The 23,409-nt window shown below is 39.9% G+C and overlaps 3 protein-coding genes across 3 annotated transcripts in view; 1 reads left to right on the forward strand and 2 right to left on the reverse strand.

The window, feature by feature from the left end:
* Positions 1-40: 40 nt before the first annotated feature.
* On the reverse strand, positions 41-7,586 carry si:ch211-255i20.3 (transmembrane emp24 domain-containing protein 11). Its single transcript, XM_039812781.1, has 5 exons — positions 5,801-7,586; positions 5,257-5,348; positions 930-1,055; positions 596-742; positions 41-372 (listed from the first exon to the last, which is right to left on the reverse strand). Exons 1-5 carry the CDS (start codon positions 5,928-5,930, stop codon positions 223-225), a joined length of 645 nt encoding a protein of 214 aa, XP_039668715.1. The 5' UTR covers positions 5,931-7,586; the 3' UTR covers positions 41-222.
* The window catches only part of maea (macrophage erythroblast attacher, E3 ubiquitin ligase), a 99,610-nt gene continuing 82,002 nt past the window's right edge, over positions 5,802-23,409 (forward strand). The window contains exon 1 of the mRNA XM_039812771.1: positions 5,802-5,891. The gene's annotated coding sequence lies outside the window, so the exon portion shown is untranslated. The remainder of the gene's footprint in view (positions 5,892-23,409) is intronic.
* Positions 7,708-15,918, reverse strand: spon2b (spondin 2b, extracellular matrix protein). The gene is made up of 6 exons (XM_039812773.1): positions 15,812-15,918; positions 14,231-14,500; positions 13,707-13,930; positions 11,756-11,947; positions 11,183-11,369; positions 7,708-9,190 (listed from the first exon to the last, which is right to left on the reverse strand). Exons 2-6 carry the CDS (start codon positions 14,463-14,465, stop codon positions 9,012-9,014), a joined length of 1,017 nt encoding a protein of 338 aa, XP_039668707.1. The 5' UTR covers positions 14,466-14,500; positions 15,812-15,918; the 3' UTR covers positions 7,708-9,011.

The raw sequence follows: 23,409 nt of genomic DNA on the forward strand, positions 1-23,409 counted from the left end.
ACATTGTGTACATTTGCTTATAATGGGGGCCAAACAGTTATACGGATATCAATTTATTTTAACAGAAGCATAAACAGGTGTGGGAATATGAGCCCAATTCAAGATTACAGTCCAGCCTTATGCAATAGCCTTCTGTTTTAAGGGCAGCAAAGTATATATTTGGACAGGTATGGGCAGGACATGCGGTCATCAGGCTTAAAGCTGACAGGTCAGAGTTCATCATCAGACCAGCTTCTTGGCGATGAAGAAGTCTTTGAGTCGTTTCATCTGCCAGAAACCAACTGACAGCAGAATGAAGGTCTGCACCACAGCCCACCATAGCACTTTACTGTTGGTGTCCTCCCCGATCTGACGAAACACCTCCTCTTTCTCCTGAATTAAAAGAGGGAATGTAAAACATGGAGAAGAGACACATGAAATATTGTTGCTTTTCAGAAAAAGAACTTACATTTTGTAACATCAGTAGAGTATGCAGTATTTATTTATTTAAGTTCACGCTGAATGATAATCCTCATACCTCATACCGTCGACTTTTCAAATTCCACACTGCTTCTACTCTTTCCACTGACGACAGGACAGTAAAATACTTATTTACCCTCTGGTACTCCTGCTGCCTGATGATGTACATCATCTGATCAATGAGGTGGCTGAGGCTGTTCTCCAGAGTCTCCATGTTGTCTTTGGTCTTGTCGGTTTTGGGGTTAATCGAGTGCTCTCCCACCTGAACGTCCAAATGTAGCTTCTGTGCAGCACGAATTAGGAAATATAGTTATTTTTTTTATTTTTTTCATTTTACAAATGTGTGATAAGTCTGCACACAATTCACAGACATGACAGAGTGTTCAATATAATATTGTAATACTGTATGTGTTGCTGCTTTTCCCCCTCCTTTTTAAAATACATTTTCTGTTTGTGTCCATAGGTCTCACCAGCTTCTCTCCAGCAAAGACAGAAAACCTAGTGGAGTTGGTTTGGAAGCAAAGGTAGTGCTGACCAGAGGCGTGAGCTGTGAAGGTGAATTTACTAAATTTACCGTAGCGTTTGGACATCAGAACCTAGAGAGCAGAAAAAACACTGTTAGGCCAACATTTCCTCATCTATGGGTCAACAAAATTGAGACAAGGTTTCGTTTCTTTTGGTTCTTTTTTGTCGGTTGAGTGCTGAGGAAGAGGAAGTGATGGGTTAGTATGTCGTTCAGGTATAGATGGTAGATTCTCTCATTGATGTCCATTCATATCCATTAGCATTGCAAATATTTCCAAAAAGATGAATTTAAAATTAAATGGAAGGATTTTTTTTTTTTTCATATTGGGACCATATGCAAAAAGCAGTTGTGGAAACAAGTAACTAAGTACATTCACTCAAGTTACTTGACACAATTGTGAGGTTCTTGTACTTGAGTATTTTCATTTTGTGCTACTTTATACTACTCCACTACATTTCAGAGGGAAATATTGTACTTTTGCACTACATTTATTTTCAGATCAAGGTTTTACAAACAAATATAGGCTCTATGATAATATGATGCTGTGTTCTAGATTTAACTACCCAAAAGTATATAAAGCATTTAAAAGGAGCTCCACCTCAACCAGCTATAACATTAAAGTACTGTTTATATGTTAATGCATCAATAATAATAGTCCAGTAATATGTAAGTGATAATGTAGAGCGAGGCGGTCATTACAGCAAATACAACCCCGACAGGGGGATGTAGGATGCGGAGGGGTCACGGCTACTTACCAAATAAATCAGCCCTTCAGGCTGATGCAAGACCCCTCCACCTGCATCACCCTGTCGGGGTGGTATTCACTATAATGACCGCCTCGCTCTACATTATCCCGCTTATTACACGGCTACTTCCCAAGTAAAAATAAAAAAAGTTAATATAAGGCGGGATGTGGTGGGGTGCTGCCCAGCTATCGCTAGCTAGGCTGACAAATTCCTTCAACCAGGTGCTTTTTCAATCACTGCGGATTAGGGCTGAACGATTAATTGCATTTGCGATAATATCGCGATATGTTAAAACGCGATTTCCTAATCGCAAAGGCTGCGATTTGGTCACGTGACTCACGAGAGCAAATCAGTCCGCACTCCGTAGTCCGCAGAGAAAGCATCAACTTAGCACGCTAACGGTACGCCGTACCTTGAGCAGATTTCTGTCATTCAAACAACTCTGAGTTGTAGTTTAAAACTTGTAAGGGTTTTATTCGGGCTCCAGTCCACATACGCAGTTAATGAATACAGGCACGCTAGAACTGAAGGCTCGGTTAGCAACGATTAGCTCTGATTAGCGGTTAGCTTCGGTTAGCTCCATTATAAAGATATGGAGCGGAGGAGACCGTCGGAGAGGGGTAACAACCAGACTCTGATAAATGACGTTTCGGGAGCTGTCAAAGCAGCGGCGCACAGTGTTTCAACGGTTTTATTAGTACAGTTAGCTAATCCCACGGCAACACCAGCATGCTACTACTAACGTAACGATAGCCTCTCTGAGCTAGTGCAGCGTCGTTGACGTTGTCATGCAAACGCACGCAACTTCATGAGGGGGAGGGGCTGGAGGCAGCTCCTCTCTGTGCGCTGTTAAAGAAAATAAACCGGATGTATATATTTTACTTATTTAACTGTCTAGTAAAGTTCAAAGACAGTGTTTAAAAAATGCAATCCACATGTTTACATATGTCTATGTAAATAATAATTAAATAATCTAAATACTACTAAGTGTTGTAAAGCCACATTTGTTTTATATTTCTGCAATCTGCACTTTAGTGTGATTTATTTCTGACTTTCATATGAATGTTTCCACCAGGCTTGGTCAGTGCTCAATATACTACTGGGATTGAAGTAGTTAAATAAAAGAGGTCATTCATATAAATTCACGCATCACCTAATTTCACCATCACATACAGGCCTGGCCTCCAGGAAAGAACAGCTTGTTTAATCTATCTAATCTTGTGAAGTTCATACTATACAATGACTTATTGCTAGTTTTTGTTGACTAATACAGAAGACAAAGAGCTTAAAAAATAATCGCATATCGAATCGCAATCGCAATATTTTTTTAATAAATCGCAATTAGATTATTTTCAAAAATCGTTCAGCCCTACTGCGGATTGACACAACCTAAGGCGTTATTAAGTGAGCGAGCGGGCTATTAAAGGCTTACTATGTTACTTTTCCCTCTTCGGTCCCCCTACAGGTTGTCTCATTAGAACTACAGCTTGCGCGGCTGTAGTTCCAATGAGACATCCTGTAGGGGGACCAAAGCGGCGGGACGCGCGAGCTGTAGTTCCAGGGCAATGCTCTGCCATGGATGGCAACAGTCTGTTATTCTTAGCATCGGTCTGTTATGAATTAAAGTTAAAGTTATAATTAGCAGACCACAGAATGCCGTCGGATTCAACCAAGCCGTGTAATAAAATAACATAACACTGAAAGGGCTGACTTTTGTACTTTATTTTTGTTTTAAATTTTTACCAACATTTTGAATGCAGTGCAATGCATGCAGTTTTACTTGTAATTGAGTGTTTCTACAGTGTGATATCACTACTTTTACTTAAAGGGGCTGTACTCGAAATACTGAAAAAAACTGCGTGCGTGGGATAGAGAGCCGAAGTCACGCCCCTTCCGGTGGACCTCATGGGACCGAAACTCAGAAAAAATATGAATGGTAGTGAACGGGGAGAGGCAAATTATTTTTTGATCCCGTTTGAATTGAGCCATGGATTACAAATATGATGTTCGTCAATTTAAAAGATAAGTTTTCAACCGAAGAAAGTCTCAGTTAGCCGTAGGTTTGTCATAGTACCACTTAGTTTTGTGTGAAACCGTTCAGTGAACTACATCTCCCGTCTCACACAATCTACCTCACCTAGCTTGATGATCGGCTTGCTCGCTAGCTAGCTAGCTAGCTAGCTTATCTCTGTTAAACAACACATGTAACGTTATCGTAACTGCTGTGTTTTATCCAGTGAAGGGTTTTCAGCAGATAAGCAAAAGAACAAGCAAGACCCTCTGCTCATTAGAGTAACGTTACATCCCCGGTACGATACACAGAGACATCGTAGCTTCAGCGAGACATCATCCATGAAGTTTGTAGTCTTTCTAATTACGTATTTTCACAGTCTTATACTTCAACAGTTTAACAATAAACTGAGACTTTCTTCGGTTGAAAAATAATGTTTTAAATTGACGAACATCATATTTGTAATCCATGGCTCAATTCAAACGAGATCAAAAAATAATTATTATCTCTCCATTGACTCTAGTTCATACTTTTTCAAAAGATAGGTCCCATTGGCCGGAAGTAGAAAAGCGGGACTTCGGCTCTCTATTGCCTCCACAAGGATTCCACACAGACCGTTCCCCAATACATACCGTTTTTTATGGCCACATGTACTAACATGCACGTGCAGCTAGACCAGTTGTCAAAACAAAAAACACAGAAACTCAGATTACAACACACTTAGAGAGTGTGACTTCATTCTCTGCTCAGGATGCCATTACTCACTATATCTTTACATAGCACGTATTTATTTGCTGCTATATTAATGTTCTTAATGTTGAGTACAGCCCCGTTAAGTAAATGATTTTAAAAACTTCTTCCAGCACTGGCTAACTGGAGGTGTGAGACTAATGTTATTGTACAATAACCGAGATAAAAGCTTATGCTGCAGTGCTAATCTTAAAGGTACCCTGCCACACGTATTCCTTTGTGGAAAAAATGCCTCGGTTACCTTGTTTCAAGCCATTCTTGCGTTGTATAGAAAGCCTGCAGGAAGACTCAGCTCGATTTGTGCCAGTTCTCATTAATATTCAACAAGCTAAGCTGCTTGACTTTGATTGTCTAACAGCTAGCCAATGAGAGCCTGGCTATCAGCATCCTCTACCCAGCGCAACTGGTCGAGCTCATGAATAGTAATGAGCTCAGGCAACGCCACATCAGACTGACCAGCTTTTTTAATTGGCCTGATTTCTCCGCTTAATTCTTTTCAGTGGCTAGAGCTGTCAGAGGAGGTAGCCGTTGATTTATACATTCACGACATAACACAAACACATATGGACCTAACATATTAAAAAACAAAAATACAAGTAAAAAACGGTTTTGTGTGCCCTTTTAGTAATACTGTGTTAAATGTCATCCTTGTTTGGGTTTGGTTTGAATGGGGAAACCAGCCAGCACATGTTTTAGTGTACCACCATACACACACGTTTGTATTATGCTGGCTTGGCGATAAACCTCTCCTGTGAGTGCAGTACCTCATGGTTTGGGTCTCTGACTGTCACAGTGACGCCGAGTTGTGGGTAGTGGGAATACACCTTCAAATCCCAAGGCTCCAACAAGAAATAACCTGAAGGTAAGATACAGTTTGTATATCAATCCCACACAGTAGTAGTCAAGGCATTATACAGCTTGTAACATTTGAAATAGGGATTAGATTGAGCATAAAGAGCATTTACATTAAAATTCATTATATTTAAAGTATACAAAATATAGTATGTAATATACATTCATTGACAAGTTACTGTTAAAACAAATGCTCTAAAAATATATACATATATTTGCATGACTATTTGTTGTTAAAGCAAGGAACAAATCAGTTTTCACAAAGACTGTACTTAATCGGCAGTTTGGAAGTCATAAATGGCCTTTGCACTCGCTGTATTAAGAGACACGCTATCATGGATTTGCCTATAACATCACTGTGTGATTTAACAATCACGTGGCAATTTACAGTGCAGTTTTCCAAATCTAATTCTACAGATTGTAAACAACAGGAATATCCCCTTCTCCAGGACTCACCGGTGACCAGCATGTCTTCAGGAATCTCCTCGATGATGCATTTTTCCTCCTGCTCTCCGAGATCAAAATACATGGCTGCTGCCAACATCAGGTAACACTGCAGAAGAAAGCCAATGCCTTGCAAACCCATTTTCAGTTAACAATGAGCTATTAAATTACAACACATGTGACGTCCAAATGTTGGCCTGTAGTTCCAGTTTGACGTTTTTTTTTTTTTTTTTTGTAGATCTGCGAACTCTAGCTCAGGATTGAGGTATTTTTCATCGACTAGCCAAACACTCATGTCCTATAGCGTGTATTTAAAGTGGAAGGCTATAAGGGAGACAGTTTGAGTGTGAGAAACTCACAGGTGCTGCTTTGTGTGACGAGACATTCTGGTCATTTTGTGACTGGTTAAACTGGGAGCCAATAGCAAAGCTGCTAAGAATAGCGATTGACTGGGACTGACTACTTGCTGCAGATACAGATAATCCAACAGTGTGCTCATAATACACCAATATGGAAGTAGGAGTAGCACTCTGGCACATGCAACATTTATATATTTCCTTGCTATTAAACAGAAAATATTTATTGCAGTATACTTGTTTAACACCGCAGTAGACTTGTTTAACACTGCAGTAGACTTATTTCCATCGCAGGAACAATTGCCTGCTCTGCATTAACTACACTAAATCCAAAGTGATAAATGTTGAACTGTGCCTTGAGGGATATATCACTAGCTATCAACAAGATGCAGGAAGTAACATATCCACGAAGGTGTTTATCCATTTGGTTGTCCCTCTAGGCTGAGAATATGTATGAGCACACTGCTGTGGTATAGTGATTATTAGTTTATCTTGACAAATTAGACATGCACTTCTCATCTGACCTACTGACTTAATTTTTATTAGTAAAATATGGTATTCACCTTTTTAACCTAGTAACGCAGTAAGGATTACTAGTCTGTGTCTTTTACCACAGTATGAAAGAAGGTTCAAATGTCTTCAGAAATTGAGTGGCAATTGTAATCCAAACCATTACATACAATAGTTGCCATATGCTAACCCTAGATGAGGTCACTTTTAAAGTAAACCCCCACACCCCACACACAGAATAAATCCTTCTCATATTTAGCATCTGCAAAAGTTGTTATTCCTCAAAGTAAGCAAAGAATCCATTTTTCCTTCTCCTCCCACACTTCAGTGGTTTTACAGAGTGTGAATACTAAATCAATACGTTTAATATACCTGCCATTGAAATAATAGATTCAGTTTTAAACTGCAATGGATTTATAGCATGTCTCACTGCAATGTATTACAAAACCGATCTTTTAATGAATACTATCATTAATATCTGCAATTTACTGTGAACCACATAGTGCGACTTTAGTTCGTTCTTACAGCAATTCCTTCATTTTGAAACAAATTAAAAAAAATTCCTATGGCAAGAGTATTTATCTTGTTGTTTGTTGTATATTATAAACATTATGTGGGGGGACATTTTCCTTTTTTCCTGTATCCTGAGCATACCAAAAAAATCCTGGAAACCTGATTGGTTATGGCAATAAAATCCCTTGTATTGTATACACACTGCAACATATTCTCATCATATAGTACTGTGTACTTGTATACTTTACACTTACTTCTCTCAGACTTAGCTGATGGAACTACTGTTAGGGAAAGCCAGAAAATGAATCTGCTCCTGTTTCTCCTGATTCTCTGTCTCAGTAATTTTCCTCTCCTTCGTCCTTCAAAACGGAAGGAGAGCTCCCTCTCGCACCAGATGGTTAGTTCTTATTGCTGTTCAATCTGTCAGCGGCAGTAAGCTTTCTGTGTTGCGTGGTGAGAAAGTGGGTGGGTTGGGGTGGGACATGCTGCACTGGACATCACAGCATGAAGTGTGCTCTGTGAGATTTCAGTCCTCGTGATGTAAATCAACATTTGGTGAACTATTTTAAATAGTTGGTCAGTACATTCATCAATTTTATGACCAACACTTCATCAGGGCGAATCCTAGCCAACACCGGGGCTTGAACCCAGGTCATCCAGTTAAAAGCTTTTCTATCTTCACTCAATTGAATCCTGCAGCCCCAGTGTTAGTCATTTCTTTCGAAACCCATATGCAAGTCAGCCCGAATCTGGGGTTCCAATTTAAAGATCAGGCAATAAGGTCAGGCACTAAAGAAGCATTTTAATCTTTAAAATGGAAAACTCAGTTGTTATTCTGATTATGTGAAGTTTGGCAAAGAGACTCCAAATATATATAATGTAAATGCAATCTCTCTGCAAGAAACTGTTATCACTGAGGTCACAATAACTTTATTGGCCATACAGGAATCATAGATTTTTTTGTACATTTTTAGCTTTTATTTTTTTTTATTTTTTACAAAAAACGTTTGAACTAATATTTCAATATCATAAAGGCATACAACTTATTACTTTCAGATCTGATATACTGTACACCACAGGCAAAAATCCTGTTAATAAATATATTCTTTGTTTTCAGAAAACGATTAATGTCTCTGTGAATATTATGTTTTGAATGCGGGGAGGACCGTACATTACTATGTCTGACTCACTTTTCTGCTTGTACTTCTATACTTCTGCTAATGGAACTATTGATGCATCATGTTTTTCCCTGTGCCAGAGCTGCTATTATTATGATTTTCTGCTAAGTATTTCTTGGATATAGGGATTTTAGATCTTAAGTATCATTTACTGTATATTGATTTATTTCCAAATCTGCTTGATGGAAGCTGCTGGGAGTTATAATCCACTGTGGGCAAACAAGTGTGTGTGATCTTCAGAAATGTCCAATTAAAACCCAATTACAATGTGTAAATGTGTTTTTAGTTGATGTCTATGTTTAAAACAGCGTTGTTCTGTCCCCAGACAATTTAGATAATCTGCCAAAACTGAAGTGGTATCTAATAGCTATTTCGCCAAACTACACCTCTCTAGTCCTGTCAGATCTATCGATGTGTCTTGAGGATAAGGCATTCTGCAATGTAACAGTCAGACAATCAGTACATTAGTCATTTCCACAGACAGAGGGTATAGCCAGGGAGGAAATAAGGGTGTCCGCTTCATCACATTTATGCCTCATGTGAATAAGCCGCAGACCTTTTACTGTTGTTTCTCTGTCTTCGTCCTTTCCTCCCTTTCCTGGCTTTCCTCTCTTTCTTCTCTCTCCTCTCCTTCCTCTCTTTCTTCTTCCTCCTCTCCTGGCCTAGTCATAAACAGTTGTCCGGGAAGCACTTCCTCTCTTCCTCCAGCAGGGGGCAGGCTAATCCATTGTTGGCTGGGTGCATAATGATGTAGCGTGTGCGGTGCTGCACACCTGAGTCTCCACACTTGCTTTTGCACAAGCCCCAAGGAGACCACACTGACACCTCGCAGTCCAGAGGGGTATCTGCATTAAGAGGAGGGAATTATAACACATTAACATTTAGGCTGGTTCGTAATGTTGCAGAGTTAGCTTGTGTCTTTCCTCCTTTTGCAATCTACTGTATTTATTGTTTGTAAGTGGTAAATTTTTTTATATTTGTGAGTATTAATTAGTATATTGTTAGTTTCTTTTAATAGGTTTGAATGGAAAGGGGGGGGGGGGGAGTAGTCATGAGGGGGAAAATGTTTGCAGCTCTTTATGAACACATGGCTTCTTGTTTGATTGATTCTTGGTAGTGGTTGTGCTGCTGGAGTTACGTGTAAGTGTGACTCTGAATTTTAACCTTCATGTTATGAGTGAGTTTGCTCACTCATAACTTTGTTAGTGCAGCCCTGCCTCACAGTAAATAGTGCTATCACTTAATAAGCCAACTTCAGCAGATAGGGATTTGGAGCCTTGCTAAAAGGCACCTCAGCTGTAATACAGTGAAAGGAGGCTCATCATTGAAGTGCGATGTTACATCCTGTCTTTCTTGTTTTGCTCTGATTCTCCCTTTGGTGAACTTGCTAGGCTACTTCAGCCAACCTTGTTGTGAGCTTCCGTAGAGCTGATCTGTATCACAGACTTAGTTGCCGGTTAAAGAGTAGAAAAGCAGAAGGATGGGAGGCGATACGGAAGCTACATGGATAGACTGCCGGCTGGAGGGATGGACCAAGCAAGTCAAGTCTCCCTTCTATTAAGGACAGAGGGAAGGATAAGGTGATGCAATGCTGTAAGATGAAGCAAAGGTGATTTATGTTTTTGTATTTCACAGATTAAACCGATGGTGTTTTCTAATCTATAATGAAAAATGTTGCTCAAGCCCTGGGGACAAGGCATAAAAGAGACGGAAGGATTAATGCAGGGAAGGAAGGATGAAAACAGACGGAGGGGTAGGGTGGAGCATTGGAATCAAGGCAGGAAACCCCAACAGATTCCTGGCCCCTCTCTGTTGTTTGTTGTGGGGTAGTCAGGGGAACGGACTCGTAGTCTGTGATGCTTCGTCAAACCTTTACAGTCTACCTGAACACTAAATCTGATTACTGTGCTGTTAGCTGTACTGCCAGGTTGACACGCTATCTATTTCATTTTTCCTGTCCCAAAAAAAACCTTTCCTGGTCATGTCATCTGTTTAGGCTTTCTGTGGTGATCTATTTATTTATAAAAGGTTATTTTTCCCCTCCTTGGAGAATATCAGTCACACAGTCTGAGTCAGGTTTTTTGAATACTGCATTGTTGGCTTTACTTCTAGTTCAACACACTGATTGTCTTAATTTTTCCAAGCCCTCTTTCTATTCTTACTTGCAGTTGGTCTTTTTTACTGTTACCACTAATATGTACAACAGAGAGTCTTAAATTTTAACTGTCTGGGAACCAACACCAACAAAACCCAGCTTCACCTTATGGATCCAGATCTCGTTAAAACATAAGTGTCTGTATCCTATTTTGGGTCACGACTCAAATGTTGCTGTACAGAATTATTACCTAGTTTTCTTAAAATGCGCTCTCACTTTCTCAGTCTCGTCTTTAGAGTTTTCCACTGGATGCCAGATGTGCCCCTGGCATTTTCTGATGCCCTATCTTCACTTGGTTTCTCTGGTTTCTGGTTGGAAGTAATTGAGTTTGTGTGTGGCCTGTAATGGTTCCCAAATGCTTTCATTTAAGTCAGGAAAAGACTAAGTCCCCAGCTCCAGAGTTCCCGTAAAAAATCTCTTATGTTAGCATTATAAACTGTTGTGCAGTGTTTTGTCATCAATTGTTACCCCCACCAAGACAACCCCTTGCACTGTTTTAACACAGGGCTGACTTAATTACCACATCTGTCCTCTATGTAAGTATAGTCATCATAATTACAGCACCATTCAGTTTTCTTTTTCTTTTTTGTGATCAATCATTTATGACTGTTATTATGCAAGGGCCTTATTGTCATCAACATTCCACAGTTTACCCAGTGCAAAATTTAGAGTATTTACTTACTTATGAGCTTGTCCTCAATCTCATTTCCTGTTGGCAGTTGGTTGGACTGGGTGGGCTCCACAGGCAGGCTGATGATCTGATTGGTCTTCTTTATCTTGGTCAGCATTACCTTGGCGATGGGCGGCAGGTGTTTCAGGCGGGGGTAATAAAAGGAGTTAGCAGGGTGGCTAGGGAAGGAAGAAGTGATCTATGGAGGGGAAATGGACAAGGAATAACCTTGTAAAAGTAGGCATCAACTGTTACACAGTACATGTGACATCCTTTAGTTGTGTTAAAGAGATACATTTTTGGCAAATAAGATCTTTGTGTCTTGAGTAATTTCAAATGGTGATAATGATGATAATAGTTTGTACTTTCCACTATATACACAGTGTCCTGAACCTTTCATATCTAGGATGAACAAAGCCTTCAAGGCATTTGATTTAGCTTCGTCTTTACACACAAGTGGTATAAAACAATGTGGACCTCCTTGCCAACTTTTATCAACAATGTTTAGCTCATGTCCCTGGTTACACGATTAGTGATTTTTGGCTTTAGATTGATGGATGTTGCCCTTGGCTCAGGCTAACTCACCTGTGTGATTTTGTCCTGTGGGATGGTCTCGAAGTTGGGAGAAGAGAAGGTGAACCCGCTGTCAGTTCCTGCATCGAATGGGAAAAGCTCCAGCGACACATTCTCTTTCCAGTGGTCGCCATCACACAGGTCAAAGTTCTCCACACCCACAAACCAGTCCGGGCTTGGAACGAGATGCACCATAAACGACAGCTGCAGATAAAGAGGAGGAAGTAGACCGTGGGGAGAAGATTGAACATAGAGAGATAGGAAAAAACGAGACCGGGAGAAATGAGGAGGTTGGTTGAAGTGAGGGATGGAGATAAATAGAGAGAAGCTATAATGCACATAATATTTAATTGCACATTCATATTCATTAATTTATATACTTGATCTATCCATTCATTTAACTTAACAGCTAAGGAACTGCTAGAAGAAAATGTATTCCTTTTGAAGTTACAGTAAAATTTGGACTTTATTAACCTGATTTTGGCTACAAAACCTCGTCACAACTTTCCTGTAAAGTACTAAAGTACTCCACCAATTTAGTTTTGCTTTCCCATAACATTGTTGGAATCAGTTTTTAAAAGAAGTATCTAAATTGATGCAGCAGAACCAGAGAGATTTTTACTTCATGCATTTGTCTTTCTTGTTAAAACGTGCCACATATACCCACATATACCCACAGACAGTTTGGTTTAGATGTGTTATGCTAGTAGTGGGTATTGTAGCCTTAAGCCACTATCCTCAAGTAGAGATGAGGAGTGGGCTACAGAGGTCTGTAAGTTCACTTATTTCTAGATCCACACCTCCAAATTCTTTCCATTGTCAGATGTGTATTCAGTCCTATTCCTAGTCCAATTAACTCACTCACCTCACTACATGTGGTGTTATTTAAGTACCAGCATCAGTTTGTTTTGTGTTGGTGAGCATCTTCTGCCTCCAACTGGCCTTTTTCCATTTCTCTCACCTCCAAGACACACTTTCGCCTCCTCCTCACTCTGTCTCGTTTCATGTCCAAGCCTAACATTGTGTTTGGTCCAACATGTCCCCAACTTTATGACCTACCCTGAGACTCTTTAGTAGAAAGTTTAACAGTCAAATCCTGCAGAGTTTTACACAATTTTGTAGAGACATAACTTAAGCTTGCTACATTTGGGAAGCTCTCTTTGGGGTGTAGGATATGGAAAATAACAGCCTGGAGCTGGTTTTATAGTAGCATTAACTGTTTTGCTGCATCAGCCTAGTTAAAAAAGGCACAATGTGGCTCTTTCTTATAATCTAATGTTTTTTTTTTTTATAATCAACAATTAGCAGTAGTGTGACAACTTATTACTTGGCTTAAAATACACTTGGGGCATTAACAAATGTTTTTTTAACAACCCTGGCCTCCTTTTTATAGTTTTGGCTGTGTTTCTCATAATCGTAGTCCCGTGACATGCAACAGCCTCAACTGTGGTAACAACACCCCTGATCTAGTTTAACCCAGGTATGTAAAACACTTACTTGGAAGTCAAACAACAGTGCATGCACCTAAAATGTCCATTATAATGGTATGCTGCTCAACTACAGTAAGTATGGTGGGTCAAAGTTGTACCAGTTAGGACCTCTGCTAGGTGCATTGCACAGTTGGGCTGATATTTATTACAAAAACTTAAATTTTCACTTCTAAATAATCAGTTTATAATATGGTCAAACTGGAAATTTTCATGATCGGTGCACTTGATTCATAGGCTGTGTCTATTAGTAGGATAATATCAATATATTTAAAAGAGTAATGGCTAAAACTACACATGAATATAAGAAAAAAAAAATCTGTGGTCCAATAAAAGCTGTGATTGGCAAATTTTTTTAGAAATCCTTTAGGCCTCTGACCTAGGCTAAGGAAAGCATTCTGAACATCAGAAAGAGGCCTCTGATATACTCCGTGCCCTGACTGCGAATGAAGGAAACCAGGCGTTGAGAGACTTACATAGGAGTGCCTGGCGAAAACCTCAAACTCAGTGTTCATCTGGCCTGTGCCCCCCATAACAGCGGGAGCGGAGAGGATCCCATAAACACTCTGGATGCGTTCGCCGGCCGCCTCGACTTCCTTCATAAGCGTCCAGGCCTCGCCTTTCTCTGCAAACTCCCTCACTCCATTGCTGGCAAACTCATTACGCTGCCACATGTGGTAGTCAGAGCTGTGGGTCACCCCTAAGAGCAGAGAGAGAGGAAAATGAAGCCAGTTGTTGCAACAGGTAGTAGTCAGTTATCAGAGATATCTATATTAACTGCATTAGCCAATAAGGTTGTATTTCTTGTTTGTTGATATTAATCAAGTTACATAACTTCATATTTTGTATTATATACTGACCAACTAGGACATTTTGCTTCTTTGTATTTACTATTCCTAAATTAGCTACCTGTTACTCATACAATCAGTACTGTTTCCCATCTTCTGCCAATACTGGGACCAATGAAATACAATTTGACACCAGTTTGCTGCGCACTTACCAATGAGGTTTGACCACTGTGCAGGGGGACGGTAGACAGGATACTGTTTAGGGAAAGCTGCCTGGGTCCACTTGCCGGAAAACGTTAGCCTGTACTGGGCAGTTTCTGAGGCTGTACACATGGGGACGTCAGTAGGAACAGGCAGCGAATGAACGCCTTGGCCCAGTGTCAGCATCACGACAATCAGGTGGTAGAGTGCCTCAGAGATGGAGAGGATGTTCCTTGTGGTGTCCATGATAATGAGGGTTGATTTGGGGGAGGATGAAGGACCTGAAGGTAGGAAAGGGAGGATAAGAAAGGAGAAAAGTTAGTGATGTTTCAGTGATGTATCATGTGTAATGATCACCACATACTAAACACTTTTTCATGCTTTCTGCTACTGCTGCTGCTGCTACACCCCAAGATGTCTGATTTGGAGCACTTTTACTAGCTGTTATCATAAATGTCTTCATTCTAAGGATTCAACTATTTTTATTCTGCCAAAGAGGATTTCTTCACGTCTGTCCCTGTGCATTTAAAAAGTTTGCCGTTAGTTATCAGTTGTCCTTGTTTTGCAGTCAGATCTGGTCATGACAAGACTGACAAGGAGAACTGGTGAAAGGGTAAAGCGGCTGGCTGCAGCATCAGTGTCGAGTTTAACAAGTGGGGCATGTGAGTCAGAGGGAAAGTTTTCTCATTTAAACCTTCTCCACTGTTTTTCCAATGTTAAGACTTGTAAACTCAGTTGAGCAGTGTATGATTGGCAAAAGGAGATCTTGCATTCATTTAGTAGTGTTTGTTGTTGTAGTAGTTACAGTCTTGTTTGCTCTAAACTCCTTCCTCATAGAATAAAGCTATGTCGGCTGACTTTCCTAACTTTGTATACTTCATTATATCATCCATAGCTTACCTCCCTGAACTATTTCAATGACTTTTGACTAGTTTGGGTCTTCTCTTTCAAGTTCTTCTCTTTTAACAATACAATTAAAAAGTCTTTCATATATATGTGTGGGCAGTCCCTGATTAATGAAGAGCTAAATGGTCCCCATTGGGGCATTCATTTTTAATTAAGCACATCACAGCAGCACATATTTGCCTCTAAGAAGTATGAACATGGACAGCATGCAAATAGAGTGATATGCAGTTTGCTTAATCAAGTAGACTACTTAATATATGAAATTCTGTTAATAAATGTGCAGGCAAAGATTTGCTCTTAATCTACTCATTTACACTTTTGATTAAATGAAAGTGGGTGCTATTGCAATTTACATATTGTCACAAAAGTAGAGCAGGATGTGTTTAACAGCAGATGTTTGCATTTCACTGCAACCTTAATTTCCCTATTTTCTCTTAAATATAACACACTGCATCCATATACAATCTGTTACAGCCACACTTCTTTGTCACATAGTTGATCACGCCATCTGAATTTGTTTTCACTTAAATATGATTGCATACAATTCCTGTTACAGAAATAATTGCCAGTAATTATACCTGCATACTTGGTAGCCCTCTATAATACAGCTGACATTTCCATTAATGTAAGGATCTCTGTGCTGTAATGTGGCGACAGGATGAAGATGTGTTGCAGAAACTACTCACTGATTTTGTTCAGGGTTCCAGATGAATGGAGGGTTGCAGCAGATGAGTGGAGAGGAGGGCTGGAGGTGAGGAGAAGGGGAGAGGAGAGCGGTGGATGTGGCTGTCGAGGAGAGGGACTGCGAGCCTCTAAGTCTTCTTTCGCCTATTTATGTCTTCCAGGAGGTTCACCCCTCTCTCTCCTCTCCCTCTTTCCCTCCTTTCTCCCTTTTCTCCCCCCTCCTTTCTCCCTTTTCCTCCCCCTCCTTCCTCCTCTTGCTCCACTCCCTTCTTCAACTTTCTTCACTTTTCTATCAATACTTTCATACTGTTTGTCAGTGACCTCCCTGCCTCCCTCATGCCCTTTGACTTTGGCTCTCCCTCCTCCACTGTCCTCCTCCTCTCTCTCCTACTCTTTAGGTATAGCCTATTAACTGGCTAATGTATTCAGCAGTTCTAGATGCACTGCCAGGGGTCCTGTGCAGCTTAGTGGGTAGAGTGTAATTTCACAGTGTGATACTGTAGACCTCTCTTTTAACAAATATGACTTATGAGGCTAATAATGTATTTCTATCTCTTGGTCAGGTTTTTGAATTGCAGCTGAGCTGCTAGATCCAATTCCAGTACTGCTTTTAAACTCATGTAGGAAGTTATATTGCCTGTGTCACAGTCAATTTGCATAACTCATTTGATGTGTTTTTCAGGGACTCATAAAGTCGAGTTGAGGCATCATTTAACAAAATATCAAGTAATAATAAGCTTTAAGATATAAAGAGACGATGTGTTTGATGGCATAGGGTCAGGGTTTAACAGAAATCTCAAACCTTCAAAATGTTTTTTAGGTAATTTTAGGTTTGTATATTACTAATGAACTTGGATTCTTACAGAACCAAATCAGTGATGTATTCCATTTACTTTAAATTGTGATACTTCAGCATTGTGTGTCTGTAGGTTGAGGGTGTGGTGCTTGACATACTGAAACTGGAGGTGGCAGACAGCTTTCCACACACTCACGTGCAAACACAAATATGTACCAGCATGCTGAATCAGCCCACATCTAATAATTTCCATATGGTCACACAAACTAACACACCTACACCCACCCACCCCACACACACACAGACCAGTTGCCCTTAATCAACCTCTCTCAATTTCCAGGATTTATTGTTTATACTTCAGAATCCAGTCTGCTTCTGTCAGTGGCATTTGAAAAGGGGAAGGTTAACTCATCACCGCCTTCATAACTCTTGCACAGCGAGCAGTGCTGTTCTGTATTCAGTTTCATCGAGGGTAGTAGAGAAAAAACATAAGAAGGAAGCAGCATGAGCAATATTGCTGAAGTGGGTGATTTTGGTCCCTGGGACAGAGTACTGCTGGCTTAATTCATGAGGTGGATTAACAGGTACGTACATAATGTACATAGTGTAAGCCTAAGCACATTACATGGTCACTGCAGAAGGCAGCAGGGTGCCATATTCACTAGAAAAACCATCCTTTATATTCCTGTGTCTGCAGATATCCACACTGTTGCAGTGTCCTGGATCAAACCCCTGAATCCCAACCATGTCCTGGTCTGTTGCTCTGTTGCAACAGACCACGCATTGCCAACCCTCGAATTGCCCCACAGGAATTAACATCATCAAGTTATTATGAGTAGTAGTAGTATGTATGTATCTTGATGACGTATAGATGGGTAGATCTGCCAGTAGACAAAACACTCCAAGGTCCAGTTACACTCACACAAATTTTCTCAGTTGTGATGGATGTTTGTACTTGTTAATCAACTCTGTTATTCTGAGCACTTTTAGGACTTTTCTGCCATGTTGGCTCAAAAGTTGATCTTCACAGTTCATTCTTGACCATGAAAACAGCCAGATCAAGCTTTCGGCCGTATCACACAGACTTCATCTGTATGTTTATGGCAAGTGTATATTTATTTTCTCTCGTGTCATTTCTATGGTTTTCTTTTGTCTAAAATATCAAAATTATTTGATATCTTGCTGCCTGAATGTGAGTGAATGTTGTCACTCTTACTGTACAATACAGTTTTAGTGTTTTGGGAACTGTTGTTGATGCAGAGACAGATGTGACTCTCACAAACGTATACTGTCCATGGTCTCAACTTGTGTTATTGCATTATTGCCTCTTCTGTTGCTGCAGCGATGCACAACTTTATATGTAAAGGATGGCCTATTTTTGCTTTATATTTTCAGCACTTAAAGACTAAGGTTTTGATTTAAAAACAAAATGGAACTGGTACAAGATGATGGTGTGTTTGTGTAAGAAAACAAACAGTCTTATGTTGTTTGAAAGGAAGCTGTAATAACTTGGGGAGAGGAGAGTCTAAGAGAATATAAGTGAAGAAGCACCACGAGAGCCTTGGGCCAAAGAGGCAAGTCTGGCACGTGCCTGCTGCAACTGCAGTGGGAGTTGAAGATGTCCATATTGTGGTGGGAAACTGGGAGTAGTGTCAGCACCCCATATATTTCAGTGGTAATAACGATGGCGTGTGGATAGAATAAATCTCTTAAGGATGGGAACCAGAGTCTGAAGTTCAGTATAATGGGTGTGTTCATCTGAGACCTTTTGGAAATTATACACTATCATCACGTTGTTGTAATTTGGTTACCAAGGGACAAAACTGACTTAACTAGCACACCTGTAACCAATTTCTGAAACGTATACGGTCAATTCACATTTAATTTAAAAAGATAAATATAGAATTTACTAAATATCTATGTATACAGTATATTATTTAAACATGAGACCGTTAGCTATCATGTACACAGTAAGAGACACACACAAACTAAAGGGATAGTATGGATTTGTTGAAGTAGGGTTGCATTAGATACTTATCCATACATAGTCAGTGTATTAATGGCTTCATTTCCCCACATGTAAACTTAAACAGGGCTGTTTGACGGCAAGGTAAAGTGGTGAAAAATATTCTACATATAGTGTACACTTAAACTAATGTTTTTTATTGGGTGGTCCTTTTTTTAGGTGGCTAAACTAAGTTTTGCAGCTGCTCCTATTTACAGCAGTACATTGCTTAGCTTCCGTGTCTGTACTCCTGCCTGCTTCTCCAAACTGGGGGCGTGCCGACCGCCATCTAATGTAGGTATGGATAAGTACCTCATACAACTCCACTTAAATAATTCGGAACTATCACTTTAAGCAATGATGCCATAATGTTATAGTCCCAAGCTGTAATGTTTTTGACCAAATAAATTATATATATTTGAATTTTCAGTAAACTAAAGATAAGACCCCAATCAAACCCCATTCTTGATACTATTTGTCATAAGGTAACTGATAAGTCTAACTTTCTAATTTGAATTTTTGAATGGGGCAGAAAGGAATAAGAAGAAATTATTCTGTTGCATAGTAGTGTAGTGCCCTTAGTATAATACTGTTAGCAGATACTAAAGGCGCATTTGCTGCTCCCAGTTGTTAATACACGTCATTTCCAACAGAAGTGTGGGACCTGTGTGTTATTACATTCTGCTTACTTCTTTCTTTCGAAACATTTCTCATGCAAACAAATCTGTCTATATTTAGTCAGTTTATTAAAAGCTCTGTGAGTTTGGGGAGCAGCTTCCAGTCGTGTTTTCAATTTTGGTGATGAGTTGAGATTTAGTTTACATTTGGATCATATATTGTGCCTTTATCAGATCGAATCAGTGTTATTGTCTAATCAAGTGAACAATTGAAAAGTTAGTGCCCCGAGTGACCTGCATTTAACAGTTAATCGTGACACTGTTAAGGCACTAGAAGGTTCAGAGCCAATGTGAACTGATCAATGTGACTGAAAGTCTGTGTTGGTTTTGTAGAGTGCTGCGCGTGGCGTTTCTTACATTCAAATTCAAAACTTGAATCAGCCAGTACAATACTTGCCATTGGCTGCACCCACTAACTTCTCTGGTGTTTCATATAAATAAAGGATGTGAAACAGATTCAATCCTTTTTATATCCAAAAACTGGTTTACAAGCTAAGTAACATCATTGAACTTTCTAAAAGAAACTGGAAGAAAAGCTGAACACATTGATTTCGGTGACCGGGTGAATGTCAAGATGCTGAAGTCCACCAAGGGGTCACCATATGTCAACCCAATGGACCGGAAAGCCTGTAAACAAAACAGCAGAGTGTGTTGTTGTTGTTGTTGTTGTTGTTGTTGGGGTAATGGCCGGCGTTGCTACGGTGACAGAATGTGAGTTCATTGTTTTGGCTCTGGCTTCGTTTAAGAGAGGTTTAGCGCTGACCACATTGTATCTGGAAATACTGATAAACAGACACAAATATGGACACAAAGAGAGGTTGAGTCATGTGCTTTCAAACACACACACACCAGCCCGGTCTCACGCCAGGTCATGAAATAGTCACGTTATTTGGATTTATTGATTCATGTACATTTATTATGTGTACAGGTCACGATTTTCAAACCTGCTCGGGGGGGGGCGGGGGGCATTATGTCTGCAGTGAAATGGAGGGATTTGACCTCCCACAATTTAACTGGTTGAGGTGGCAGATATGGACTTGACTCCGGTCAAAGAATCAGGCTCCAGAGGAGAGTATGTCTGGGGTCTGTTTCAGAAAGCAGGTTTAGTGAAAACTCTGAGTTTTTTAACCTTGAGATGAGGGAAACTCTGGGTTTTCTGTTTCAGAAAGAGAGGTAACTTAACCTCAGAGTCAGTTACTATGGTAACTGAGCCTGTGAACCTAACCTGGTCGGGAGCAGGTTTTCCTCAAGAAACCTCGAGTTTCTCTCAGTGTTCTCCCCTCTGACACAGCGCTCTTCCATTTCCTCATTCATTCATTCAGTCTGTATCAGGCGCATATTAGCACAGTTTATCTGCATGAATAAAAAAACGTATTGGTTTATGTTAGGCAGATTATAAAATGTTTTTTTTCTCAAACGCTGCATGTCCTTTTGTCGACGATCCCGTTGATGAAGAAGCTGTATTACTTCAAAGAGAGTTTACGTCGGGAGATGATATGTATATGTATGAAATGTATTTTCATTTCCAGATAACCAACTTGAGAGGTATTTTCTTCACAGTCCATCAGATACGTAGATACCTTATCCGTCCTCATATCACTAATATCAACCATCGTGGACATGCTCTTACATCCCAGCAGATTCTTTGTGTCGCATTGTGTTTTGCAAACGGCAACATTGGTGATGCGGAGCATATTAGTAAAGTCACTGTACGCAGAGCCGTCAGAAAAGTGTGCCTTGCTCTGAAACATTTTTAAACGTTTTTGTAGTGTTCCCTGGACACAAACCAGTGAGAGCCATTAAAAAGAATTAAATGATTATAAATTATATTTCTGTTAATGATCATGGTGCTGCAGGCTCAGAATGGGATTAGTAGTAGCTTTTTCGCCCGCAGGTTTGCACCTCAAATGAAAAGGTTTAATACCATTCCAGTTTTCACCAGTAATATTATAGGTTACCTGTGATTAAATGACATTAATACGCTGTCGATGCTTATGCATTGACTCGAGCAGCAATTTTCTCCCACACCAATTCTCGCTGTTTTACAGCAGCCGCTGTGTTGCTTTTTTAACTAAATATTTGTTCAAACTCGCTGTTTGCGCGCATGAGTATTTCCGCCGACCAGTTTGTTTGTGGTTGTTACTATGGTGAATCGTAGTATCATGGCTCCATTCATGCTGCCTTTTTATTGTGGTGGTGCATCCGCTAAGCTCTGAGTCAACCTACTTCGAGTTGATTGAATCAACTCAAATCAGCTGTTCTGGAACCGAAAACTCAGAGTTTCCCATCTCAGGGTAAATCAACTCAGAGATCAGGGTTAGACTCAGAGTTAGTTAAACCTCCTTCCTGACACGGGCCCCTGGTTAACAGAGCTGCTGTTGTTTGTGTTGGTGTTTGTGGTCTACTAGAAACAAAGATAAATACAATAAGAATATCTATTTAATATATTTACAATTTATTTACATTTAAATTTACATATAAACACTCAGACCACACACAGAATGCGATATAAACCGGCGTTATCACATATTAACGGCGATGATTAGCTAAGTAGACTCTAATGCCGCCACTTCCAAATCAACATAGAGGAAACACTGCACACGCATGCATGTATGCATACATTTCTCAAACACAGTAAATAAAACCGAGAACATATTAGTCACATGTCATTCATTATGAATCAGTTGCTCTCCCCCGTATTTCTTACTTTCATACACACACACACACACACACACACACACACACACACACACACACTAGCCCGGTCTTAGCAACCTCCCCTGTCCCCGGGGCCTTGTTAAAGCAATAATCACCCCTGATTTCCGGGAATAATTTCCACCACTGTGTAGGAGCAATCTGTGTGCATGTACATTCATTTGCACATTTCTGGATAAATTGTGTGTGTGTCCCTTCTAATGGAAGCTGCAGGTCAGAGCAAAAACCAGGCCGATGGTGATATTTTATATCTGTGCAGCACATGGCTCACCATGGTTTTTGGCTGGAGCTTTACTCATGGTTATGCTAGTATAACGTTTCTGTGGTGTATGTTGTGCTTCTTTGTTCAATGTTGAATGAATATTTTGTACTTCGACTGTAAATATACTACTGACTTGACTTCACCCATGTGAATGACTGTAATATTGGCTTCTTTTAATGTTGGTTGTACAGGAATTCAATCACAAACTGTCTGACCTGCCTCAACCCTGTAATGATACACTATCTGAGTCCCACTGTTTAACTCCACAGAAGCAGACTGCTGGTATTGTAACTGACTGTAACTTTGTTGAATGTTTGTGCCATCATAAATCAAAACCCACTACTATCAGACAAGCCAATATTAAATGTCAAGACCAAAGCAGTTTATATCTGAGAATTATGGATGAACAGCTCTGGTCCAGGGTATTAGGTGACCGCAGAGTATTAATACACAACACATATAAATTCAACTTTAGGATATCACAGTTGCTGAGGCTGCTGTTCTCGCTCCCCCTCAGTCATTCCTGTGTCTTTCATTGGGATTTGCTGAGCAGTTGGCACCTGGATTGCATTGTTCAGTTTTACTAGATAACTGGTTTATAAAGATGCAGGTCAGATTTGCACATGGGCAATGTCAAATGGAGTCAGGATGTCGATGGGAGATGAGATCATTAAGACCCCACACACACACACGCTTCCCATTATGCTTTGGGGGATTTAGAAAGGAAGTATAATGTATAATGTTGCCATTGATTCACTGAGTTAGCCAGTGGTAGTCAGTTAAACCTCCAGGAGGAGCAAAAGCATATAATTGTCACAGTAAAGTACAGTACAGTATGTTTTTCATTACAAAGGCTTGCAAATCACTGCAGCCTTTCTCTTTTCTTTCTCTATGCTAGTGAGTTAAGAGGCCTGTCATTACTATCCTGGATTTATATTTTTTTCATTAGTTTATAGTCTGTTTTTATGTCCTGTATGGAACTGGGTCTCAACCTTGTTGATTGCCTAAAATGTTTTGAAATTTTATTGCTGTTACTTTGGTTTTATGTCTTCATATTCTTCTGTCTATAATTATTTTTCTCTGTCTGATGATATTTCAATATTTTACCCCCTACTGTCTCTGTCTTTCTCTCTTATCCAGGGTAG

Source organism: Perca fluviatilis, chromosome 10 (genome assembly GCF_010015445.1).
Source record: "Perca fluviatilis chromosome 10, GENO_Pfluv_1.0, whole genome shotgun sequence".
Lineage (NCBI taxonomy): Eukaryota > Metazoa > Chordata > Actinopteri > Perciformes > Percidae > Perca > Perca fluviatilis.

Bases quoted from the DNA above. Each gene is read 5' to 3' on its own strand.
- spon2b (XM_039812773.1), bottom strand. From the start codon at position 14,465: ATGGACACCACAAGGAACATCCTCTCCATCTCTGAGGCACTCTACCAC. The intron at 11,948-13,706 runs GTAAGTCTCTCA...CTTTATCTGCAG, and splicing joins TTTTCGCCAGGCACTCCTAT to CTGTCGTTTATGGTGCATCT. The intron at 9,191-11,182 runs GTAAGTAAATAC...CTCTTAATGCAG, and splicing joins GATTGAGGACAAGCTCATAA to ATACCCCTCTGGACTGCGAG.
- si:ch211-255i20.3 (XM_039812781.1), bottom strand. From the start codon at position 5,930: ATGGGTTTGCAAGGCATTGGCTTTCTTCTGCAGTGTTACCTGATGTTG. The intron at 743-929 runs GTGAGACCTATG...CGTGCTGCACAG, and splicing joins TCTTTGCTGGAGAGAAGCTG to AAGCTACATTTGGACGTTCA. The intron at 373-595 runs GTAAATAAGTAT...CTTTTAATTCAG, and splicing joins GGCAGCAGGAGTACCAGAGG to GAGAAAGAGGAGGTGTTTCG.